The sequence below is a fragment of the Pelmatolapia mariae genome, linkage group LG18 (assembly GCF_036321145.2).
Source record: "Pelmatolapia mariae isolate MD_Pm_ZW linkage group LG18, Pm_UMD_F_2, whole genome shotgun sequence".
Lineage (NCBI taxonomy): Eukaryota > Metazoa > Chordata > Actinopteri > Cichliformes > Cichlidae > Pelmatolapia > Pelmatolapia mariae.
In genome coordinates this window covers 31,432,397-31,458,662 of record NC_086243.1, presented here as the reverse complement: position 1 = coordinate 31,458,662, position 26,266 = coordinate 31,432,397, and the positions used below count along the sequence as shown (strand labels likewise).

Sequence of the window (26,266 nt, the reverse complement as noted above, 5' to 3'; positions counted from 1 at the left end):
AATCCTGAATCGATTTTTTAATATAAATTTATTTTGCCCGAAATGCCAGAATCTCAGGTGAAACCTCACAAAATTTCAACAACCACCAAACAGCTAAGACAGTAAATGAGAGCAGGAACACGGATTCTGCACAAAGACGTAAACACACACCGCGGACCCGCGGATCAGAATCAGTGAGATATCGCCTTTCTCACCTGACAGCACGGACACGGTCGGGGCTGAAAGCCGACAGCTCGCTGATTTTGATCTGTCAGCGGGTCCGCGCTTTGTGTTCACGCCCTTTTTGCGCTGATTCTAAAGCTGTTAGTTTTATCTCTCTCCAAACAATATTGACTGAACCAGCAGCAAAAGAAGATCCAAACTACGCTTCACATAAACATCGTCATGAACTCCCTCTGACTTTTACTGTTTTGCTTCCACCACGATAAAATCACACGTCATGCACAGCTCTCTCTCTCTCTCTCTCTCTCTTTCTCTCTCTCTCTCTCTCTGTACTTCAAGAACAGTTTCCCGTCTAAAAATCTGTTTTCTGCATTATTCGCTTGCTTGTTACGCACAAGTCTACCGTTGTTTACAGCGCTGTCGGTCGCTGTTTTTTTTGTTGTTGTTGTTTTGTTTTACATACTTCCGAAAAGAAAACCTAATTTCTGCCGTTCAATACTGAACAAATTTAAACTTTTTAAAATTATGCAAAATGCAAAACGCTTAGCCGTGTCTCTAATAAAACCGCTGTAACGTCAGAAGTAAGGTTCATATGTTGATTAATGGTTTTCTTTCGTTTTTGATCTACTGCAGAATATTTTTATAAAATCCCAGGCCAGGAAAACCACCTTCATGTTTTTCTGTGTTTTATCTTCAGCTACTTTGACACAAAGGCATCTGCTGTGATGCTCACACCTTTGATAAAGTCTTGCGTGTGTCAGCTTCCTTTTTATAGATACAAAAATATGTAAATGTACTGATCTGAATTATAATATTTCTGACTGTCAAAATTTCCCAGATTCAAATCGAATTGAATCGAATCGATTCGGGACCTTGTGAATCGGAAACGAATCGATCCTAGAAATCAGTGACGATACCCAGCCCTAATAATAAGCAAGCGAATAATGCAGAATGGAGAAAACAGAGATGTTTAGATGGGAAACTTTTCTTGAAGTACACTGAGAGAGAGAGAGAGCTGTGCGTGAAGTGAGATTTTATCGTCCTGGAAGCGAAACAGCAAAAATCAACGGGAATTCATGACGATGCTTATGTGAAGCTTAGTTTGGATCTTCTTTTGCTGTTGGTTCAGTCAATATTGTTTGGAGAGAGATAAAAACCTGCAGCTTCAGAATCGAGCGCAAAAAGGGTGTAAACACAAAGCGCTGACCCACCGAAACATCAGAATCAGTGAGCTGTCGGCTTTGAGCCCCGACCGTGTCCGTGTTTTGTTTTTTTTTTTGTTTTTTTTTTTCCCACAAACTGCAGATGATGAAATCCTCTTTATTTATGGTAGATTTAAAGACACATTTTAATTGAAGCAAAGGCAAAAGATTGGAATGAATTTTATTTGACTGTTCATATTAAATCCAACAACGAATTTGAAAATCCAAAACCTGCTGCAATCCTTTGTATTAATGACCTCTCTCTCTCTCCCGTGTGCGTGTGTGTGTGCGTGTGTGTGTGTGTGTGTGTGTGTGTGTGTGCGTGCGCGCTCGCAGAAGGAAGGTCATGGCAGGAGCTTTTTCAAATGCATTTCCAATTTCTAATTGTAGCTCATACATTGGTATAAATGTGTTCTTTTCAATACTTTATAAATATGAAACTCTAAAGATTTTGAGTTCATGCACATTGTGAAACAAGAATATAAATCTTTGTGTCACAGTGATTTCTATAAAAACATGTTGTTTATGGGGATAATGTGACAAATCTTTTGTGGGCCCTATTAATGATCAATGGTAATTGAAGAAGAAGCTTGAACCCAGGCTCTGGACATTTTCATGACAAGTGACAGCGCAGACATCTGCTAACGAGAGAACATGTTTTATCATCATAAAGACTGTGATATGAAGCATCGTTAAAGTGTCACTTCAGTAATGTTGCTGGGAAAAAGAAGTGTTGACTCATGCTTTTTAATGGATGACTTAAAACACCAAACTCTAATTTCAGAGGTTTATTTTAAGTTTACAGAATATAGCATCTGGTAAGACGATGAGTTTTACTTCTCACTGTCCGTGTTATGTTGTAGTATCCATTATCATGTATGCTACTTTGCTCTGTAGACTGTAAAATGTTTCATTGTATTCATTAAATAAACCAGCATTTTGCTGTCTGCATCTTTTACTGTTTTTCTGTTTTTGTTCATTCCAAGTTTGACAAAACCTACAGACATCTAGCGTTAACTCACTAACAATGTGGAGCAATCTCAACGTATTTAGCTGCTTTTTTCCCTAAACACAATCAGTTGACCGAGAGAAATGTCTGTAGTCCTCACTTTGGTCATTGTGAACGTTGAAGGAGATTTGTTCCATAGACACCTTATACTAGTGTTTCCTGCACTTACATCAAACATGTTCTATGTTCTATTTAAATCCAGATTCCTTTTATAGTTTGCAGTGAAATTTGTTAAACCATTGCTCAACAGGACAGAAGTCACTCTTTATTAACACATTGTACATAAGTTTATTGCTGGACAACACAGCTAGCAGTCTCACACACTCTAGATTTTTGAAGTTTTGTGTGCAACGGTTTAGTCTCTCACACCTTACCCTTTTCTCCCCAGTATCACAACAATATGACTCCCAAAGTACGGCTCACTAAACAAACAAGGACTCTAAAGTCAGAACAGAAAGATACAGTTGGAAGATGAATGATTGTGTTTTTTATGATGCGTAGTTGTTGTTGTTCTTTGTGTGTGTGTGTGTGTGTGTGTGTGTGCGCCTTAGAAGTCAAATAATACATTAGCCATACTTACAAAAAAAACATCTGAATTTCATTTAGAACTGAGATTCTAAGTTGTAAGCAGAAATCTTCGGCACAGCCAGAAGCGTGTTTCCCCACTTTCACAATACTAAGGTGTCAAATCCACAACCCCAACAGATGGTTTGTTACACGCGGGCGAGAAGGGCAAGCTTTACTTACACAGCCTCACACAGTAGATTTTTTAAATTTTTGGGTACAATGGTTTAGCCACAGATGTAACTTCTACTTTTGATAAAGACCACTCCACCTGCATATTTCTTAAGAAATGAAGCGTCTTTATTAAGCTCTTATTTATAAATGTCTACACAATAATAGACACCATGTGGTCTGTGACATTATAGTCTTCTACTTCTGCTTCCATTGGTTTGCATTTTAAACTCCCAACCTTTCAGGTTGTTATGAACAGCTTATATTTCTAACATTTTGTGATGTAAAAGTGAACCACGCGGCTTTTTTATTTTCTGTATGATGAGACTTAAGACACGAGTTATTTAAACAATTCTAAATGACGGTGTGATGGCCATAGTACTTTATGCGGGTCAAACGTGTTAAGGATAATGTTTCTCAATGTAAAATTGCAAAGAACCTTTGGATAGGATACAACATCTTGTAAACAGTTACTTTAGAACCTGCTGAACCTCATCAACCTCATGTTGATCTTGTCTTTGAACCATCTCCAGTGTTTGAGCTGCTTCTTCTTCCAACTGTTGTATCAATTGGTCAGTTTCTCTTTTGTTAAACTATTAAAAGCTCCTGGAGTTCCTTCAATGCTTTTTATTCTGCTTTTCTCTTTGGTTGAGGTGAGTTCATTTAGTAATTGGCAAGGATGCAGAAGGAGTGGTCCTAGTCTGGCCTCAGTTTCCTTAACACTGCCTTTGTGTTGCATGATTTTGTCTCTTCCTTTTGACCATCGTTTGACACATTGTTGTTATTTTCACCAGACGATCTCTCTTTTAATCCATGTCAGCTTCTTCTAGACCACTTGCCTTTCTTCCTCCTCCTTATCATGTTCCTCATTTGCTTTTTGATGTAGGGCTTCTGTTGTATCATTAGTTGGGAGTGGTGCTCATGGATATGTGGAAGAAAATCCTTCTTTTTCCCACATTTTCCATAGTTCATTGTTGTCCCAATTTTGCCCATTTCTGTGTCTCTTTTTCTCCTTCTAGCATCTGGTTCTTTGTAAAGCCCTTGATGTCATGGTCCGTGTGAGTATTCAGTGTTTTTCTGCTCCAGCCTGGTCCTGGAGTCCACACCTGCCTTGTTCAGTTGTTGTGCGGAGATGAATAAAGTCAGAGTGAAGAGTTATAGCTCCTGTGTCGTCTGTACTATACCTCCACAGTATCTTTTTCACTTTCCAGCATCTGGTTCTTTGCAAAGTCCTTGATGTCACGGTCTGTGTGAGTGTTCAGTGTTTTTCCGCTCCGGCCTGGTCTGTTCAGGTGGAGCCCGGAGTCCACACCTGCCTCGTTCATCTGTTCATCATTGCCGGCCAGTGTTGGTCAAGTTACTTGAAAAAAGTAATCAGTAACTAATTACTGATTACTTCCCCCAAAAATTAATCCCGTTACTTTACTGATTACTTATTTTCAAAAGTAATTAATTACTTAGTTACTTAGTTACTTTTTAAAAACACGATTTACAACCTGAATATGTAATAAAGCGATAGATCTTTCAGCCCACTTATACTTTTTCTGCATAATCCATCATACAAAATGTAATCAAATGGAAAAGTCTCTTTTTAAAACTTGTTTTATTAGTTTTAATCTTTTAACTTTATGCATCAAGCAAAAATGTAATTATATGCAACATTCTCTGACTGGAAGAAATTTGTTTAACATTTAAACCTATTTTCTGCACATTCCAGCACATAAAATAAAATATTTTTTTTGTGTTTACACTCACTCTTTCAAATAGATGCAAGTAAAACACAGCAGAAAATAAATAAAATCAAAGACTAGCGGTCCTGTTGTTCTATTTTCACCTGTAAAGCAGGAGTGGGGTAGGCGGAGGTTTACCCTGGTGCAGGTGTGCCGCAGCAGTCAGTTGAAGAATCCGCGAGTTTCTCTGTGAATTTCCCATTACGTCGTAGCGCACTGGGTGCTTGTTTGGAAGTTTAGGGGTTTTTTTCGCTGTAAAAAGAAGTTTTCTTCCCACGCAGTGAGCAGCGGACACTAATGTTTTTGTCACTTTTTACGGAATCAAACTTAAAGTAAGGTCAGTACTTCCACGCTTTAAACGCTGCACGGTCAAACTCTCTCCGCACTCGATATATTATCCATTGTTGATCTGCACACAGCTGTTGCCACGAACGTCGCACTCGCTTACGTCACTGTCATGAGACATTCTCGCATTCTCGTTTTAGTAACGCAGTGTTCTTACGGGAAAGTAACTGTAATCTATTACCGTTTTTGCAACGCATTACAAGTAACGCGTTACTGCCCATCTCTGTTGCCGGCAATCATCAGGAGGTGTATTTAACATCAGCGTCTTCACCAGTTCTCCGCCAGTCTGTCAGCTACCCTATGGTTGTCACCAGGCCATGAAGTCTCTGTTGTATGTTTTGATTGAGACTAACTTTGATCTCTTCTCCCTCCAAGCAGTCATGACACGAGCCCATGTCACACTGAGTTACTCACCTCTTCCACTTGCTGCTAAGCTCACTCTTTGGAATACTCACCTGTCTGGCATCACGCTCCCCTGAATTTCCAGTAGATTACTTCTGAAGCTCTGAGGACTCAAAAATGCAGAAAAAATATAGGAAACTAAAAGAACTGAATGTTGACCAATCCATGTGTTCTTCTAGAACAGGGGTCGGTAACCTGCGGCTCCGGATCCGCATACGGCTCTTTCATCCTTATACTGCGGCTCCACATGGCTTGGGAAAATAAATTGAAGAAATGAAAAGAAAGAAATGTAAGAAAAGAAAGTGTTCGCATGAACATGCTTTTCAGCACCCCTTTATTGACCACTTTCCCCACACGTTTGCTGCACACACACCCGGCTGTAGCTTTCCAGCTCACAGCCCGACACATACCAACACAACAGCAGAGAGAGCACAGACTTTAAGCCAGCGAGGAGTGATTGTGGATGCTGCTCAGGCACGTTCGCATCCACTGCAGAGCACTGCAGACCACACCCCGTCACACACATTAACCATGTAAAATAAACATTTATGCAGATATTTTAATTCATTTAAGAGACTTTCAACTGGGTGTCTTTCTTTTTCGTTATAATTCTTTAAACAGTTCAAAATGTGTGTATTCATTACATAAATAAAATGTAATTTTCTCTTTAGCATTTCATGGATTTAATAAGCAACACACTGTAGTTGTTTATGCAAAGCATAAAAGTAAAAAAATATATATACACAGTTTTATCTTCATTTTAGATGTCAAAAAGTATTTGCAGCTCCCAGTGTTTTCTTTTCCGTGAAACCAGGTCCAAATGGCTCTTTGGGTCTTAAAGGTTGCTGACCCCTGCTGTAGAGTGTAGTGATGTTTTTAACCAAGTCCAGTTTATTATCCATGTATACTCCAAGGTATTTTTAGTCCTCTATAACGTCCACATCAATCCCCTGGATTGAAACAGGGGTCACAGGTTTCCTGGTCCTCCTAAAGTCCACAATCAATTTTTGGTCTTCGGTCACTTTGAGCTGCAGATGATTCTGCTTGCACCACTTGACAAAGGAGTCAACTACAGCCTGGTACACCGTCACATCACCCTCACTGAAGCATCCAACCACCGCAGAGTCATCAGAAAACATCTGAACATGGCAGGTCTCTGTGCAGTGGCTGAACTCTGTGATGGGGAGAGGACAGTCCCTTGTGGTGCCCCTGTGTTGCTGATCACCTTGTGAGACACATAATGTTGAAGAAGCACATTTTGTGTTAGATACTCAAAAATCCAGGAAACAGGAGAGGCATCCACTTGCATCTCAGTCAGCTTATCTCCCAGGACGGTTGGCCTGATGGTAATAAATGCACTGGAAAAGTTGAAAATGACCCTCACACTGCTTGCCAGCTGTCCCAAATGGGTGTAGACACAACTGAGGTGGGACTGGTAGGCAAACTGAAGGAGATCCTGATCTGGCCTGACTATGGGGAACTGCATAGGACAACTCATGAAAATAACATATGTACCAAACCTTTTAACATGAAGTGTCTTCGTAAGAAAATTGAAGAAAAGGCTAGTTTCTTTCAAATTGTATGCTGAATTGAGCAAATATGACTAAAAATGTTAGACGTTGTTAAATATGTGGGTATCTTTCATTTTTAAGACCTGGGTAAATCTCAAAACATCACATTTTTACTGCTCACCTTCAGTTTGCATAAAAAGTGCATAAAAGATTAACCAGTCCAAAGTTAAAATGTTGAACATCATATTGACTTCACGGTTGGACGTCAAAACTGTGGACCAACACTCAAAAAAATGAATGAGGTGGATTGTTCAGTGTATATTAATTATTTATTTTCATTTTACTTAAAATATATGTTTTTGTTAAGTTAACATATGTTTTTCTAATCAAGTCTGGGTAATTGTGTCTATTATTCTCTGTACATAATACTAATGTGTTACTTGATGGCATAACATTTAAGTTAAGTTAATTAGGATCGATATACTTCGTATATCCACAAGGTGGCAGTAATGCAAAAACAGTTGTAATGAAACTGCGAAGAACAACAAGGTTTCTCGGCTTGGGCCTGCTCATGCGCAAGACTTCAAATTTAACTTAAAAACGTTGTTTTGGCGCCAAGCTGCTGTTTCTTTGAGAGGTAAGACCACTTTTTTCTTTGACTATGCTGTGTACTATCTACATGTCGAGCATGGTTATATTTTGCGTTTGTCTTACAAGACATGTTATATCGTTTGCGTGCGCTTGTTCTACATTAGTTTTACTGGGTCCTGGACATGCTTATTTTGTGGACTGTGTAAGAAACATTTTTATTGTTTTTTGTTTTATTAAGGGATTAACTACAGGGGTTCAAGGGGTTATTGTTTCATTTGCTTTCTTGGGATTCCTTTACTGTAATCCGAGAGTCATAAATAGGGTTGCCAACTCCCTGAAAAATAAATAAGGGACACCTCGTGGCCAGGGCCGGTGTTCCAGATCAACTGGCGTTTAGATCAACTGGCGTTGGTCGAACAGATGTGTGGCAGTCTTACGTTTGAATTCGTTTCATGCACAATACATTTGTACCTTTTCAATTTTGTCTGTTTGTGCGTCATGCAAATAAACCTTTGAACTGAATGAAATGATATCATGTATCTATTTTGGACCACATTTGTAAAAAATTCCAAATTAGATACACAAAGTCATAGGAATCACCACCCCTGTTCATCATGATCTTAATATTTTTGCCCATAAGAAAAACGTCTTGAACAAAAATGACACATCAATATTTCATTAGTGTTGTCACATCACATCCTGTAAGCATAGTCTGTCTGTCTTTTCTCTGCAAACAAACATTTTAGAGGTGGTAGTTATATACAGTCTGTATAAGTGTGGTTAATCCAATAAACATTTGTAAGGAGATGGCAGTTACTGTGAATTTACAGCAGTTACATAACGTTAAATATAGAGAACATACAAATAAATTATTTATAAAAATCAGAATTATTAAAATTAGGAGATTTAGTGAAACTACCGACACTATTAATTATGTTTAAGGCTAAAAGTAATATTTTGCCTTCTAAGTTAGAAAGAGTATTTTTAACATGTTCGGGGGGAGAAGACAGCAGAAGGAAATTTTATTTTAAGCATCAGCTAGCTAGGACAACACAAAGATTAATGAGTCCAACAGTGAGGGGTATACAACTGTGGAACTCTCTTCATTATAATTCAAAGAATTGTATAAATTTACATTGTTTTAAAAAATGTTACATGTCTAAAACAATAACTCAATATGAAGAATGTGAATGAAAATGGAGTTAATTGAATAAGGATCCATTATTTTTTGCTTCATTTATTTTATTTACTTATCTTTTCTCCTTGTTACTATGTGGAGTGGTATATTCTGATTGTAAATTTGTTGTTTGGTTTGAGTTAGGACTGGAAATAAGTGTTCATGTTAGTTTGTTCCTTGACTTTTGGTGCCCACTTGCAATATAAGTTGGATTGTAGATGGGGGGGGTGTTTAATAAGAATATATTCTTCTGCCTGCTCCTTTTCACACATGGTTGCAGTGCTTTACTGACAGAAAGTGTAGTTGGTTTGTTTGAAAGAACTAACTGTGGAAACTGTTGACCAAGTGTGAAATAAATAAATGAAATGAAATGAAATTAGTAATAAACAGTCCCCAAAACTTGCATATGATCTTCAATTTGGAATCCATCTACTGACTATCACATAGCAGCTGGAGCAGTCTCCAATGGAGGTGAGTCCACTGCTGTCACCTGTGGCCAAGAACCATAGCCTACTACTAGATTAACTTGTGACACACATCTGCACGTGCTTCTATGATCACATTGAGTAGAGGCTGAGTGGCTGCACTTACACCTGGTGCATTCAAATCCACCTACAAACATGTTGAAAGACAACATGCCAGCAATGTGGATTGTCAACACTAAAAACAATCAGTAAGCAAAGACAACAGGGATCAATTGTTTCTGTTTATTATCCAGCCAGATTAACTTGTGACACACATCTGTAGCTGGCTCTATCACCACATTTGAATTCGTTTTATGCACAATACATTTGTAACTGGCATTGTTTTCCATCCTTTCCAAAAAACCGTTCAACTACATGACATGCAGTTTTGCTTATTTTGAGCTTATCATACACTTGAAGATTCCAAAATCAGCGCTCCTTTTGTTTATATCATTTCACAGCAAAGACATATGTATTCAACAAATATATTACACATTAATGTTTGACTACTGTTCTCACAACACATTCTGTCAGCACAGTCAGCATGTCTATCCCTATTGTGGAATATATTTTCAATGACCTTTCCCAGGTATGTTGTGCCAGTGGTGAGAGAAGCTCAGGTGCAGAAACTGATCAGTGTGTAAGATCACCAAATCGATACCTAAGACGGGAACACCTTGAATGGGTTACTTAAACATCACTGGGTGAAATGTCACTTTGATGCACCAACAGAAAACTTGTAGTTCACGTAACCTGCATGCCTTTGCACTTTAAAGAGACTGGAGCACCTAAAAGACGCATGAAAACATAGACTGATTCACAGATAAGGCTTTTGCACAGAAATCTACAGTACCTGCACATCTGAACATGTTTAACTGCTTCACTCAACAGCCTGACGTCAGATGAATGACTCTGATCTAATTTTTCCTGCAGATTGAATGTACCTTCTGTGCAAATTGGTACCATACAGTGTTCGTGGACTTCACCTGTAAAGAAGGCAACTACAAATGTTGTGCATGCCAAATAAACATGAAAAAAGAGATCCCTGTTGTCTTTGCTTAATGATTGTTTTTAGTGTTGTCAATCCACATTGCTGGCATTGCATCTTTTAACATGTTTGTAGGTGGATTTGAATGCACCAGGTGTAAGTGCAGCCACTCAGCCTCTACTCAATGTGATCATAGAAGCAGGTGCAGATGTGTGTCACAAGTTGATCTGGCTGTAGGCTGTGGCACTTGGCCAGAGGTGGCGCTGGTTGATTCGAGTCCATGTTAGTGCACACAAAGTAAACTGCACGCTTTAGTTGTGAAGCAAAAACGCTGAAACCGGAGAAATAAAACGTGCGAGGGGAACGATAACGACGACAAGAGTCTCCCGATCGTTTACTCTTGCTGTCCTGTGAACAACATCGGCGTGGTGTTAATTGTTTGCCGTTTTCGCGATCGCGTCGCGCATGAGACTATCACCAGGTAAACTCGCGACATTTTTAAACATTTTGTTGTTCAACAGCATCAAGACTGACGGAGTGTGTTTGAGATAACCTCACAAGTGTCACAGATGACACATTTGGCGGTTTTTTTTTTTTTTTTTGCTGGTTTGTCGGTAGCAGCTCCTGAAACGCAAGTCTGCCACACATCTGTTCGACCAACGCCAGTTGATCTAAACGCCAGTTAGGAGGGCAACCCAGTTGTCTTCACCCTTCCCAGTAGTGGTGCAACGGATCACGGTTGATCCGAAATCCGAACCGATCCCACTCCACGGTTCGGTACGCACGTGATCCGAAGATTCGAAAAAGAAAAAAGTATGTGTATGGTGCGGTGGTCAGTGTGTCAAGCGGTAGTTATGGTCAGCGCTTCAGTCCAAGTAGCGGAGCAGAGGAGTTTGTGGCATTTAAGCAGCCCTTTGCTGCCCAGTCCGACCGGGCTAAAGCTATTACAAAAGCTAATGGGGTGTTTAGCTGCAGACGGGAGGCCGTCCTCTGTTGTGCAAAACAAGGAGTTTAAATTGTGATGAACATGCTGGAGCCACGCTATGATATCTCGTTGCGCGTCCACTTCAGTGACAAGATCCTTCCAAGCATGTATGAGCAGGAGAAGTTTAAAGTTATGGCTGAACTGTCCCAGGCATCTTCTGTTGCTCAAACTACAAATGGGTGGAGCTCCAGGTCAACGGAAAGCCACGTGACCGTGACCGCTCGTTATATCACAGCGGAGTGGTAGATACAAAGCCCTGCACTGCCCTATAGATTACATTAGATTAGATGAAACTTTATTTGTCCCTCGGGTGGGTTCCTCCGGGAAATTCAGTTTCCAGTAGCACAGCACCAACAGAAGTTGCAGAATGTGAGCAGAAATATACCATATTTACACATATATATATAAATACAGAGAATACAAAAGGGATAAATAGAATAAATAGGAATAAGAATACAAGGGAACGGCACATTTCAAGTATTGTGAGTCTATTACACCGTTGGATATTAACAAAAACTATTGCACAGTGAAAAGGCACTACAGCTACTTGTTCCCCCCTCCTCTGTCCCCGTTTCCCCTCCAGCGAGGAGTTAAACAGTTTGATGGCCTGTGGGACAAAGGACTTTTTAAGTCTGCTGGTCCTTGACTTTGGGAGAAGCAACCTGTCACTGAACAGACTCCTCTGGTTGTTTATGGCCGTGTGCAGAGGATGCCCAGCATGGTCCATAATGTCCATATTGCACCTTAATTTGTTTTTATATAAGTGTGTGGAATGAGTCTTCAGTTGAATGTTTTTTAATAGACAAAAAATATTTAAATAAGTTAACGGCGAGTAGAATTTTTGTCTTTTTTTTCTATTTTTGCTGATCCGAAAATTGATCCGATCCGTGACTTTAAAACCGTGATCCGATCCGAACCGTGAGATTTTTGATCCGTTGCACCACTACTTCCCAGTGTGGTGAATTTTGTAGCTCTTTTTTTTTGTGTGTGAAATTATTTTTTAACCATTTGACTTGAAGTTGATTTAAGTAGATGCATATTCTTTGTGATATGACCATATGGGAAACAAATGATCATTTAGCCATTTATTTTTAGCTCAAAATGACAACATTAACACAATAAAACAGGTCTCTTTCTTAAACAGAAGCCTGTCATGCTTAACTTTTGAGAATATAAGTAAATCTTTCTTTAAAAGAACTCTGTCCTGCTTAACTTAAAATTATATAAATTAATAGAAAACAATAGAACGAAAAACATTCTTGTAACAGTGCACATATAGTGCTTTTAGTACAATTGACTTCAGTTGAGGTATTATTTCAGCTTTTCTAATGCTAATCAGCTGCTGCCGTTTGTAAACCCGCTTGTTCCCATGATTACGCATCATAACTCATCATTATTATTCATCTATGTATTACTTTTATGTATTAGTCATCTACTTGTTGTAATCATCTATCCTTGCAGTTGTTTATTACACAAAATAAATTATATTATCACACTTCTGGCCACATAGCGCTGATATTCACTGCACATGCCCATATTAAAAAAACAAACAAACCAGTGTTTACATACCATATCTGCTTCTGCCGTGGCCTGGTGGACAAAAAATTGGTTAAGGGTTCCCCGAGCTTTCACGCCCCTCATGTTCTTCATGTGCCCACCATTAGAAGCACACCTATTGAAAAAGTGCACACAGTGCAGTGCGCTTTATAGGTGTTATCGTGCACTTTTCCAGCCAGGTGTTTTCCTTTTCCCATTCCTCCCAGTACTTTTGCAGCCTTTTTTTTTCTTTCTCTGAGGGGAACAAACATTGCTGGTCTAAGTACTGTCGTCCGAGACTTGCACCGCAGTGTCGGCGTTTGTTTCTCTGTTGGCCATGCTTCTTGTTGTGGTCACCTTTCCTCGACCAATGAGACAAGCGGTAATCTGAATTGTCATACTCGAATTGTCATAAGTGTGCTGTCAGCTCATTGGTCACAAAGCAGGAAGGGGCTGGGAATTATGTTTTCAAACAAAGCGTTAATTCCATTAACATTTATAGACTACTTTTGATTCTCACTGTATTACGGGACAAAGTGCGTCCCTTATTAGCTCAATACGGGACATGTACTTTTGTTTCTAAATACGGGACGATTCCGTTTTTTAAGGGACGGTTGGCAACCCTAGTCATAAATATCGAAGAGGATAGCAAGGATAGCATAAAGTGACATTTAAAATCCAAAACGTCGAGGGCGAAAGCCACTGTGACACAATTGTTATGCTCTATCAGTAATCTGTATTATGTAAAAATGGTCTGTAAATACAGCATGTTTCCTAGCGGAGTTATACATAACATAGTTATAAATTACAGTTTGTTAAATCACACACTTAATTTTTTAAATAAAATTATTCACGACATATGAGTGGGCAGACAATGGAGGTCGACAGACCTGGTGATAATTGCTTCTATAGAAAGTTAGCACATGGCAGTGTCAATCTCTTGCTTTTCTTCTGAGTAGTATTTTATTTAGTTGTAATTCAATCAATAATTTGCTTCTTGAAATTAAGTAATGAATTTCTTGTTTTACTTTATAAATTTCAGATCCGGGCCTTTACCTGCTCCCTCCTGTACTGATGTGGTGTATGTGGTACTGCTGAGCTTGTATGTGGTATGTGAACTGTTATACTTTTAAAAACAAAACTGTTTTATAAGTTAAGTTTTCTTTAGTGACCCATCACATGCCCCTGTTATTTCTTCTCCAGATCTGAACCATTGTAAAGGTTGCAGTTCAAGGGCCTGAGGTATGAAATTCTTTTCAGATCAGCTGTGATCAATATTTTTTGGAACTTGATAAATAACAATAAAAGCTGTAATGGCTCCATTAGCATTTTGTGTAAATGTTTGTGTTAAAATTATAGCTTTAATGAGGTCTTTCTACATCAGTTTTAGTTATAAAGTATGTATTTGTGTACATATAGTATGTATATTTACAGTACAGTATGTTGTGTTTGTTGACATGTTTTCAGGTGGAAGCAGAATTTGTGAGGATTACTACTGCTCCACTTGTTCCAAGGCTTTTTGCACAACCTGAACAAAACACTGACAAGCTCATAAAAGTCTTCAAGAAAAAAGGAGGCGCTGCAGGGAAGAAAATTAGACAAATTTTGGCCCCAGCCACACAGGTGCGTTATTCTGTTGGTAGCAAAATATTATGGATAATAAGATCACTTTCAAATTTAACAGCTAGTGTATGGTAGCTGCACAGTGTACTTACATTTATATTAAGCAAGACAAAGTTTGGTACTCAAAACTTTGGAAAATTAAAATGACCTAAACATAAGTAAAATCTGATCCCTCAATTTCGGGTTAAACCATAAGTGAATGTTTTTATGTTAAAGATCAGTTTTTGAATGCAAAAAAGATGATGTATTAGTTTGTCTTTACCTCCATTATCGACATATATAATGTGGTGGAAACCCTGCCCAACAGGTTAACTATTCATGTCCATGTGATGATTAGTTGGTCTTGTGTACATGTCTATCTGTGCAGTGGATATGTCATTCATTTTGCGTATAATGTGAGTTTGTGTCATCCTAAAGTATATCTGTTTCCTCTTCCTGTATCTCTGCCACTCTCTACAGAAGCAAACTATTGAAAAGGGGAGGGAGTGTGTCCTTGGGGCACTACCTTTTTACCTGAATGAAGACCCAAGCATCCTCTTCAAAGAATAATTGGTTGGTAATTTTAGTTTAGTTTTTTATCTGTATTAAACCAAATTTTGAATAACTAATGTTGTTGCATGTTGTAATGTTGTTGTTGTAATTTGCATGGAACCTGTTTAAATGTTGTGGGGAATCTTCTTGTATACCCAAACTATTTATATTTATTGTTGAATCTGTAGTCTAAAATAGTGGCGCACTGGGGTGCATGTTCCTAATATTGTGTTTACTTCATTAAAGGGTAGCTTTGGCTTTTTTTTTTTCTTTTTTTTTTTAACTGGACGCCATTTTTCTATGTTTTTGTGTCTAACCTACAGCTACAGCTGTTCAGAGGGAGCTGGAACAAATTACCCTTGCTATCTTCACCATTGAAAGAGCTGATGCCAACACTCCTCCAGCCGATGTGGGTATAACCATCTAGGGTGTTCTGCATGACCTGGAAGACATGGCCTCTGCATGTGCACTCTTAATGGGTGGGATATATGCACTGACTCTCAGTTAACCTCAAGACTGAAAGCTTTCTTTGAAGTACTTCAGAAGCTCTTCCTTCATCTGTATGTCAGCAGACTCTTGACCAAGGTACAGATGCTCAAGAATAAACTGAATGAATAAGCAAACCCTTAATTTGGATGATTAATGTTCTGTCAGATGGACAGAAGTTTTTCGGAGGCTGAATGGGAATAAAATGGTAATTTGTTGAAAATGACAGATAAAGGGAAAAACTACATTTAAGAGAAATTTAATTTTGAAAAGTTTGTAAACTACTACAATTTGAGAGATTTTATTCTTGTGGGGGGGCTAGTAAGAGACAATCAAAAGTATTGAGATTTAAAGAATTTAATTGAGAGATGATACTGCACCAGAGATGTTGAAGGGTGGTGTGTATATTAGCGTTCAAGGCATATTGTTATGAGGTGGAAATATGTTCATATATCTGTTTGTGCTACATTGTGTGCATTGTAAAGGTAATTGCAATACATACTAAGAATAAGGGTAAGTTAGGAATGCAGGATGAATTCAAGTTTTTTACCCAAACACTGGTAAAAAACCAGTGTTGATGAATTCAAGTTTTTTACCCAAACACTGGTAAAATAAACGTTGACGGTGGCAAGTGTTAAATAGTTACTGTTGTGCTGTTGCAAAAAAACTGAAAGCTGACAAGCTGTGTTATTGTTAGACCATAATGCTGGCATGTTTTATTAAAGTTTTATTTGGGATGGTGATATAATTTTCTTTGATTGCTAATATCAGTGGACTATTTATCATCATTATTATTAGTATTATCATCATCATTATTATTATTATTATTATTATTATTATTATTATTATTACTTCTTTTTTTTTTAAATTGTGGCTGTTGAGGTGGACACTTCACTTTGCATTGTTAAAGGAAAGCACTTCATTGGCGTTGTGTTACTGGACTGACCCTAAGCAATCATTGCAAATAGCAACTTTGCTATCCATTTTAGACACTTAAAGAAAAAACACTCCACAGACCTTACTAGCATCACATGTGCATAACTCAAGTGTCATCTTATCAACATGTTATGTGGTCTTCAATGTTTTTTTCTTCTATTTCTGGCAGATACAGACATTTAATTTAAAGTCTTGATGTTGCATCTGTCTACATACTGTTAGTTACTAACCATAATGAGCTGTTGTGTTTTATTTTGGACTGGGTTTAGACAAATGCTCACTGAATGTGTTGGCAATAAAGGAAATTTAAAAAAATAAGTTGGATGTACTTAATTCATTTGTGTGGAACCTGTTGACAAAATAGATTTATGTAAAACTAATTAGTAAATCACAAGGTGGCTGAAAATATAATATTTGAATTAATCTAACTTAAATTTAACATTTTACTGCCACAAATAAGAAATGTGTTTAAAAAAACTAATCTAAACTATCTAACCTGTAAATATATTATTTATGTTCATACAACATAACTTGATTTAGGTAGTATTAAATACCTCTTGTTAATCTTAAGTAGTTTATTTAAATTAGATGAGCTAAAGATTTTTTGCTTTAAACTAACACAATGCAATTTCGTGAAACCTGTTGACAAAATAATTTTAAAGTCAACATTTCATTTTTTTGAGTGAAGTTTGGATATGTACAGAATTGGTCATGGACTTAAAGACTTAATATAAACATTGAACGATGTCCAGTGTTTAGTAGAGGGAGTCTGACTGTATGTTGTTACTGGGCGGTGGAGTGGGGGAGAATTTGTAGCAATCACATACAAGAATATCAGCAGAGCAGGGAATCAATGTGGACAATGCGCATCAACATTGAAAGTCCTGTCTCAGGTCCTCAGTTCTCCAGAGTAGGAGTGTACCTGGATAACAAAGCAGGTATTTTTTCCTTCTACAGCATCTCTGAAACCATGACTCTCCTCCACAGAGTCTGCTGGACTTTCTCGTTACAATGCTGGAGACACTGCTGAGTTCATTAAAATGAAATGAGATCCTTTTCTATTTATTAAAAATACTATTGTCTGTGTTTCAAAGAAACAGAAAACACTCTAATTCACGAAGCTTTCATAATGTTTTGAGCTTTGATCTATATTTTAATGTTAAATGATAAATTTATCCAGGTTTCTCCAAAGTACCAAACTTTATGTCAGGACTTGGGTTTTGTTAGACTGACCTGATGAGGGCAGTATTACGCCTTTGATACTTCCAGCCTAAGATCGAAGAAAATAGCGGAAATGACGCCACTGAGAGCTTGCATCGCGAGTTACGTTTGAAGACTTTAATTTGGCGGTATCAGTTGTTGTCGCAATAATGTCTTCAGTCCAGTATCTGAGAGAGGTTATCAAGGAGAGATTAACTGCTGCCGCAGAACAAATCTTCTCAGAGTTTGAAAAAACGATCGTCCGGTATGAGGAGGAGATCAGTCAGCTAAGACCGCTGGATACCAGACCCGGGATAAAGTCACACAATACAGGTATGTAAACTTGTGGAGGAATGGGGGTTGCGGGATCCTCGCGGGAACTCAACTCTGCTAAGATTTTACAATGTGCGCTTCACACTACCGTAACTTATCGACTATTTAAGCTAGAAAAAGAAATTACACGGTTACTGAAAGAAGAGAGGCTGAGTTTTACGGGGATATTTGGTGTATTACGGTAGCACAAACCGCTCGCAAGCTACTGCTGCCTGAACCAAGATTCACTAACTTAATCCCTCGACCATTTGGGCAAGGGAGACATTTCAAACGGTTACTGAAAGACAAGAAGAAGAGCTTTACGAAACTTTACGGTGCATCATTAGAAAACACGAGCAGTGATGGTCCAATCACATGTAAGAATTGATGGCGCACGGAGAAGAGAGGCGGATATGGAAAAGTGGCAACGCTCCAAAAAGGCCTCGAAATTTAGAAAACTGAGTGGCCATTGCTCAAAAACTTTATTGTACATATTTAGTATAGTTCATGTTTAAAGTTGATGTTGTGTTACATTTTGTTCCTGTTGAATATCAGTTTCCACTTAACTATAAATCTGAAAAAAACAGAGTCCCCTTTTTTTCACTTTAAACTGTTGTTTCATTGCCATAACAATACGATAATGTAAAATGAGTGCCAGATATTGAAAGCTGAGGTTGTTCTGAAAAGGGGGCAAAAGAATTTACTTTTAGTTTGATTTCTGGCCCGTTTACAGCCAAAATGACCAAAAATTACCAGGCGGCCTAAATGATGCTTGGTCAATAGCTTTCATTATCATATTCAGATCATGCTGCTGTTCATTTGTTTATTTTGTTTGTATTTGCGCATTTTGTGATGATCACTGACGTTCACTTTTAAAAATTAGACCCCAGACGACTTTAAGGTTATCAGCGTCACCCAGTGAAAAAATGGCCAGGGGTGAGTGTTTCTGTGGCAACATCTGCAAGAACGCAAGAGGCCGTGAAACCATAAGCTTGGTTCTCAACTCCCTTTTAATTGTTCTTGATCTTTCTTATCATCACATTAGTTACTGATTTCTTGTGTCCCTTTGCTGAACACGAAGGTCTGGATGATCAGCAGGTCTTTGACCAGAAGAGGAGCTCCAGTCTCCACCAGCAGGACCCAGATCCTCCACAGACTAAAGAGGTACAGGAGGAAATCTGCAGCAGTGAGGAAGGAGAGCAGCTTGAACTGAAGCAGGAGGCTGAAGACATTGATGTGTGGACCGGAGAACAGCTGGATTTGTTGTGTAAACCTGGAGTAGAGCTGACCACAACAGGTTTGCAAAACTGTAATATACAGATTTCATAATACAGACATTAATATGACTCGTATCAAAAAGTCAGGTGATGGGCTGCAACAATAGAATAGTGTAATGGGCTACAGTGTTCTGCATACCCTCAAAATGACAGTGAGTTCACTGGTACTCAGATGGTCTTCAGAGTCACCAGCTCAAAATAGCGCAACTTTGGGATGTGGTGGAATTTGAGATTTGCATCACGGATTTGTTGGATGCTTGGTCAATCGCTTTCATTATCATATTCAGTTCATGCTGCTTTTGATTTGTTTATTTTGTTTGTACTGGATTTTTTTGTGGAAACCTGGAGTAAAGCTGACCAGAATAGGTATGTAAAACTGTAATATACAGATTTCATAATACTGAAATGAATAAGACTCGTATTAAAACATTAGGTGATGATATCAGAGTTAACTCCTCATGAAGAGAGCTCACAATGACACGTGCATTACCACCTGGCATACTGCCTCACCTAAGACATGTTTTCTGTTAGCACAGTAAAATAAAAACTGGGTTTAAAATCTTCTGTTGTTTAATAAAAAAAAACAAAAATTTCCTCCATATAGATTTAAGTCAAGTTGACCCAGAACTGTACGCAGAATGTAGAAAAATGCCCACAAGGACCAAGTTGGAGTAGCGAGCTGTACGCCTCATAAATTATGACTTTCTGCATGTAAACAGAATTCTTCTCTGTTCACTGCATGAGAGAGAATATTTAAATATCGCTCACATATCTGAGAGACCTGCTCACAGTGTTACTTTTTTCTTGTGTGTTGTGTCCGTCAAGACCTCCCACAGCAACATGATTGTAAGGAAAACTGTAGCCAGGAGAGGAACTCCAGTCTCAACCAGGAGGACCCAGATCTTCCAGAAACTAAAGAGGAACAGGAGGAAATCTCCCTCAATCAGGAAGAAGAGCAGCTTTCACTGAAGCCAAAAACCAAAGATGTCATCGTCTGGACCGGGCAGGAGCTGGGCATCATGTGGAACCCTGAAGTAAAGTTGGAAAGAATAGGTATGCAAAACTTTAATAGACAGACTCAGTTTTGTGTTAAGAAATCTAACTCCTGTTGGATCCTTATCAGACCTCAGAAGTATGTTATAGAGACACATGGAGAATCTAAGGTCCAACTTCAATAAGGAAACATGATGTAATATTCTAAGAGCCAAAATGTCTAGCCCTCACAGTGTCGCCCCTGTCAGGACTGTCCTATGTTGGAAATAATTAAATTGAGTACAAGAGGAAGACACCCTACACTGAGTTGAAACATCAGCTTGTTATTTATTCCTGCATATACATTTTTGCCATTCATAGTGTCACTTTGTTTGTCCCTCACGAATTGCAGTCGTCACTCCTTCGCCTGTGCTGCGCCCCTGCACCTGCAGGCACATTTACTGTGAATATCAAATTTAATAACAGGAAATAAACTAGGCATGTAATACTTTTCTTTCTTTTTTGGCCACATTTTTCAAGTGACCTATATTTGACAACAGCATATAAAAAATAAAATAAAACTCTAAATTATGTTTTTGGCGTGCTATCTCAATGTTTTCAGTAGCCCCCATATGTAGGGATGGGTATCGAAAACCGGTTCTTGTTGAGAACCGGTTCCCACTGTTTCAATTCCTTGGAATTGTTTGCCATTTTTGCAAACGATTCCCTTATCGATTCCAGTCGCCCCGAATGACGTCACCGCGTTCGGAGCGTCATTTACCTGGCAGGAAACATGGCGGCTCAAACGCTAAAAAGTTTGGTCATACTTTACGAGAACGGATGACAACAGGGCAACTTGCAATACTTGCAAAGCAGATATTTCATTTAAGGGAGGAAACACTACGAATATGCAAAAGCATTTGCTCACAAAACACGCGATGACCTCAAATGAACGTCGTGTTTTTAATTCCGCTCCGGACTCGTGAATCTCAACCCAGCAGCAGCGGTAACGTTTGCACGTCCTCTCCCGTTAATGCGGCAGGTAAATAATCAACTAACAGTGCATATTATGTTAGCGCGATCTGCCTTATTACAAAACCTGCCATTACTGTGCATTTAGGTGACCATGATGAGAGAGACAGAGTCTGGCTGGCTCAGATGCTGGCAGTTGTCGCTGCAGTCTACCGGTAGCGTCTCCTTTCAGGCCAGGACAGACAAATGTCACCGAGCAGTGACTAAGTTTGTGGTTAAAGGCATTTGCCAGACTAGATGCCCCCGATTTTCGGTAAGTGAATGTGTTTAATTGTAGGCAGGGACATTACTGGATATTCTTGTGTAATTGCTACAAAATAATTTATTTTATACTTTGTTATTGCTACAGAAGAATATTTATTTTATTATTTTACATTTACAATTTTTTTTCCCCGGGGACCCTGTGACACCCCATTGAAGAGCCATAGGCTGGATCTCTTAAGGATCTCTTAAGATCTCACTGTTGGGTTTGTAAGGCCATGTTACTCCCAAATTTCTATCTTGTTCAAAGAGAAGATATAAAACAAAGTTTTAAGCTAATCGACCTTAGTGTTCTCCATTTTAAAAAAAAAAGGAATCGATAAAGAATCGAATCATTATACAGAATCGAAAATGGAATCGGAATCGTGAAAATCTTATCAATACCCATCCCTACCCATATGGCCACCCATATGAAAAAATTCTGGAGCCGCCCCTGTACATTATGACTGAGTACATCCACTGAACCTTTTGTGGCTAACATAATTATCCCCATTAGGGCTGAACGATCAATTTAAAAATAAAATATATCAATTTGAAACTAAGCTTTTAGCAAACCACACAACACTATGATAGGTGTGTCCTTGTGCCATGTGTTTCTGGGTTTTTCTTTCTTCTTCTGTCCCTTTGGATTCCAGCACAAGCCCTGTGTAGTGATGTTATTGGTGGACTTCCTGAGGGTGATGGGCGATATATTCACGCATGCGCAGAGTTTTTGATATGCAGAGCAATGTAATCATGCATAGACTGATTTGCACCTTTACAACACAGACTTAGTCCAAACATGGACAAAGTAATTTCCCCCTAAAAATTAGGGATGGCAGCATTAATGCAGCGTTAACACGGTCATCGCGATTAACGTGGTTAAAATTTTTAACTCGCTCAACCCATCTGGAGCACAAAATGAACAAACTTTGGACAAACTACCCAAAGTGCGTTGACAGAGACATTTCAGGGATTTTGACAACACTAGAAAATATAAAGGCTTTAAACAAGATGAAAGAGGTAAACCTAAGGATGTAACCAAAGCTGTGTGCTGCTTGTGCAGACGTGTCGTGCGAGCAAAGTACTTAAACACGATTAACTTGCATGAGAACGTACATGTCCACCATCCTGCTCAGTATGCTAGGCTATCACCAGCTTCTACAGCTCTATCAACAAGCACTCAACTCCCACTATGATTTGTGGATAAATAATTCTTTAGCTTGTGTAACACAACCTTTTTCACTCATTTCCAATCTGTTTTATTTATATAGGGAAATAATCCCAACAACAGTGTCCTGAAGGGGCTTTATACTGTGAGGTAAAGACTCTACAATATTAGAAAGAAACCACAACAATCACACACAACACCCTGTGTTACGTTTCCCTAAAAGGTCCGGGGGATGAGGGAAAGTAACAAAAAGTGTCTGGGTTGAAAAAAGGAGGTGGGGAGGCTCTGAGCGACATGCTTACCATGTGGAGACCTGCTAATGGCTAAGGTTACCTTGTAATTTCTCAAATATATGTTTTGCTTTTTTATCTGTCCCTTCAGATTTTCCACAACATGACTGTAAAGAACAGGAGGATCCTTCGCAGATTAAAGGGGAAAAGGAGGAACTTTGTACCACTGAAGAGGGAAAACCGTTTGTACGAAAGCAAGAGACTCAAACTTTTCCTGCTCGTAAAGAAAGTGACCACAGTGAACCAGACCTAAGCAGTGACCAGCTCCTTTCTCACAACTATCCTGACACAGATCAGGACGAAAGCAAGGATGGTAAATCAGACAGAAATAAGTCGGAGCAAATCGTATCAGGCCTGTCAGTTCAAAATTCCAAGACAGTACATTTATGTAGCACCTGTGGAAAAAAATTTAATACTACAAAAAACTTGAATCGACATATGAAAATTCACACAGGTGAGAAGCCACATTCTTGTAGCACCTGTGGGAAAAGATTTCGTCGGAAGTCGCACTTGACTAGACACATGCAAATTCACACAGGTGAGAAGTCGCATTCTTGTAGCACCTGTGGGAAAAGATTTAATCGGAAGGAACATTTGAAAATGCACATGGAATGTCATGCAGGTGAAAAACGATATTCCTGTAGCACTTGTGGGAAAAGATATAATGTAAAATCAAGTTTGAAAACCCACATGCGAATTCACACAGGTGAGAAGCCACATTATTGTACCACTTGTGGGAAGAGCTTTAGTCAGAAGGGGCAGTTGAATAGTCACATGCAAATTCACACAAGTGAGAAGCCATATTTTTGTAGCATATGTGGGGAAAGATTTAATGTAGTAACAAATCTGAAAATACACATGCAAATTCACAAAGGTGAGAAGCCACACTCTTGTAGCACCTGTGGGAAAAGATTTAGTAGGAAGTCACACCTGACTAGACACATACAAATTCACACAGGTGAGAAGCCACATTATTGTACCACTTGTGGGAAAAGCTTTAGTCAGAAGGGGCAGTTAAATAGTCACATGCAAATTCACACAAGTGAGAAGCCATATTTTTGTAGTATATGTGGGGAAAGATTTAATGCAGTAACAAATCTGAAAATACACATGCAAATTCACAAAGGTGAGAAGCCGCACTCTTGTAGCACCTGTGGGAAAAGATTTAGTCGGAAGTCACACCTGACTAGACACATACAAATTCACACAGGTGAGAAGTCGCATTCTTGTAGCAGCTGTGGGAAACGATTTAATCGGAAGGAACATTTGAAAATGCACATGGAATATCATACAGGTGAGAAACGATATTCCTGTACCACTTCTAGGAAAAGGTTTACTCTAAAAACATATTTAAATGAACATGCAAGAATTCACACAGGTGAGAAGCCGCATTCTTGTAGCACCTGTGGGAAAAGATTTACTCTAAAAGCATATTTAAATGAACACATGAGAATTCACACAGGTGAGAAGCCGCATTCTTGTGACACCTGTGGGAAAAGCTTTACTCAGAAGGGGCAGTTGAATAAACATGTGCAAATTCACACAGGTGAGAAACCACATTGTCGTAGCACCTGTGGGAAAAATTTTGTTCTTCAGTACAGTTGAAAATGCATATAGGAAACCATGCTACATGCTAAGTTTCATTGTTAGAAAATTTTGACGGTAAAACACAAAGTGTTTGGATCTTTTTATAACTTGTTTTGTTGTTTGTGGGCTTTGTCTTGGCTAAAGACTCTCTTTGGTATGGCCTTGACAGTGCTTGAGATATTTTGTGTGTCTTGATGCAAAAGATTTCTCAAAAATAGAAAACACTAGAAAATAGCTGTTTAAAAAAATGTCTGTGTACATATCGAGGAATGGAGGGATAGGAGTGACAAAATGAACTGATTAAATACACCATTAAATAATTAAATTCAATGTGTCAATAATCAGGGGGTTGGGGTAAACACTGTTCGAGTCAAAACCATTGCTTTGGCCGGGTTGCCATTCTTTTTTTTCTGGGCGTTTCTCCACACCAGCAACTGGCATGTGGAAACTAACTGAACTGTACTTTGAAATACCCTGTTTGTGTGTCACCAAGTACACTTTTAATATTTTTTTTAGCCGAGAATGTAGTGGTTTAATCTTCAGATATACGGCTGGTTTGTCAAGATAGAGCCAGTTTGCAAAATGCCTTCGATGATTTCGGAGATGTCCGCCCAGCCCAGTCTCACGGAAAAGCCTGTGATAGACCCGCTCGCCTTGCAAGCGCATGAAGCATAAACTCTATTAAAAGAGATAACATTGGTGTTTCCTTCATGTAGTAACTGTTAGGTTTAACTGCACCAGGCTTGTTAGACACTATGAAACACATACAGACTTCAAGATGTTTGATGATGTAGTATTGTTTATTGTGAATATTAATCATGAGGGTAAACAGGTAGTCCAGGTGCTGCCTCAGTCTAACGATACCCATTCAAAACACATTCCTCCAAAATGTGGTGCTTCCAGTTGATTTTCAACAGAAAAGATCGAACCTGCTCCGACAGTTTAAGTTTGTGTTCTGTCAGCTGCAGACTCGCTGCTGTTTAAAAGTTTGAGAGCAAAGATTAGATATAAAACAAACGTCAAACATAGACTCAGTCTACGTACACATTTGATATGAGGTCAGCCCTTACAGTGTCTGTGTCCTGTTTTTAAGATCATATATGTAAAATAGCTGCTTAGATCCTGAGGTTACCATGGTTACTGCATAAGCTACTGTGAATTAAACAGCTGGCACTGCGGTAACTTTATGAATGTTTCTGTTTTTCATTGCAAAAGAACTGTATGACTTGGTTAACTTGGATAAATTATAGTTTAGGAGTATCAACGATAATGCCTACGTGAGCTGTGTGACTTTAAACCACTATACTGAAGTAAATAGGCTATTACTGAAATACACGTGATATATAATAAATTAATATATAACTGTGGTGATGCTATTAACATGTTTAGTTATAAAAGACACCTTCTTGCCTTTAGTCTCATTCTTGAGCATTATTAGTTTTCTTCTAACATCCAGATGTCTACATGTTTCATAGTTTCTAACAAGCCTTTTACAGTTGAACGTAACATGACAGTAACACCAACATTAAAAAAATAACACCTCACATAAATCATGTTTTTAATGTTAGTTTTAACTCAAATTTCACTGTAGAAAATCCAACACATATGAACACCAGATAATAAAGAAAAGCAAATGGTTCAGTCTAACATGTGCTCCACTGAGACATTAAACTTCAGTAAGACTATACAGTTATGAAACTTAACTTTAATCTGAGCCAAACCGATTTGCTCAGTTGTAAATACAGTTTTTCTGTCGCTTTGGTGCTTTTCTC

General features: G+C 38.6%; 1 protein-coding gene across 1 annotated transcript; it reads left to right on the top strand.

Moving 5' to 3' along the window:
- The first annotated feature begins 17,731 nt into the window (after nt 1-17,731).
- On the top strand, nt 17,732-25,824 carry LOC134616963 (zinc finger protein 260-like). Its single transcript, XM_063462096.1, has 4 exons — nt 17,732-17,946; nt 19,007-19,222; nt 20,028-20,255; nt 22,999-25,824. Exons 1-4 carry the CDS (start codon nt 17,784-17,786, stop codon nt 24,510-24,512), a joined length of 2,121 nt encoding a protein of 706 aa, XP_063318166.1. The 5' UTR covers nt 17,732-17,783; the 3' UTR covers nt 24,513-25,824.
- The last annotated feature ends 442 nt before the right edge of the window (nt 25,825-26,266 follow it).

What these genes read in the sequence shown, in the direction of transcription:
- LOC134616963 (XM_063462096.1), top strand. Translation starts at nt 17,784, where the DNA reads ATGTCTTCAGTCCAGTATCTGAGAGAGGTTATCAAGGAGAGATTAACT. An exon ending in GATAAAGTCACACAATACAG is followed by an intron (nt 17,947 to 19,006) that starts GTATGTAAACTT and finishes CTGAACACGAAG; the next exon opens with GTCTGGATGATCAGCAGGTC. An exon ending in AGTAGAGCTGACCACAACAG is followed by an intron (nt 19,223 to 20,027) that starts GTTTGCAAAACT and finishes GTGTCCGTCAAG; the next exon opens with ACCTCCCACAGCAACATGAT.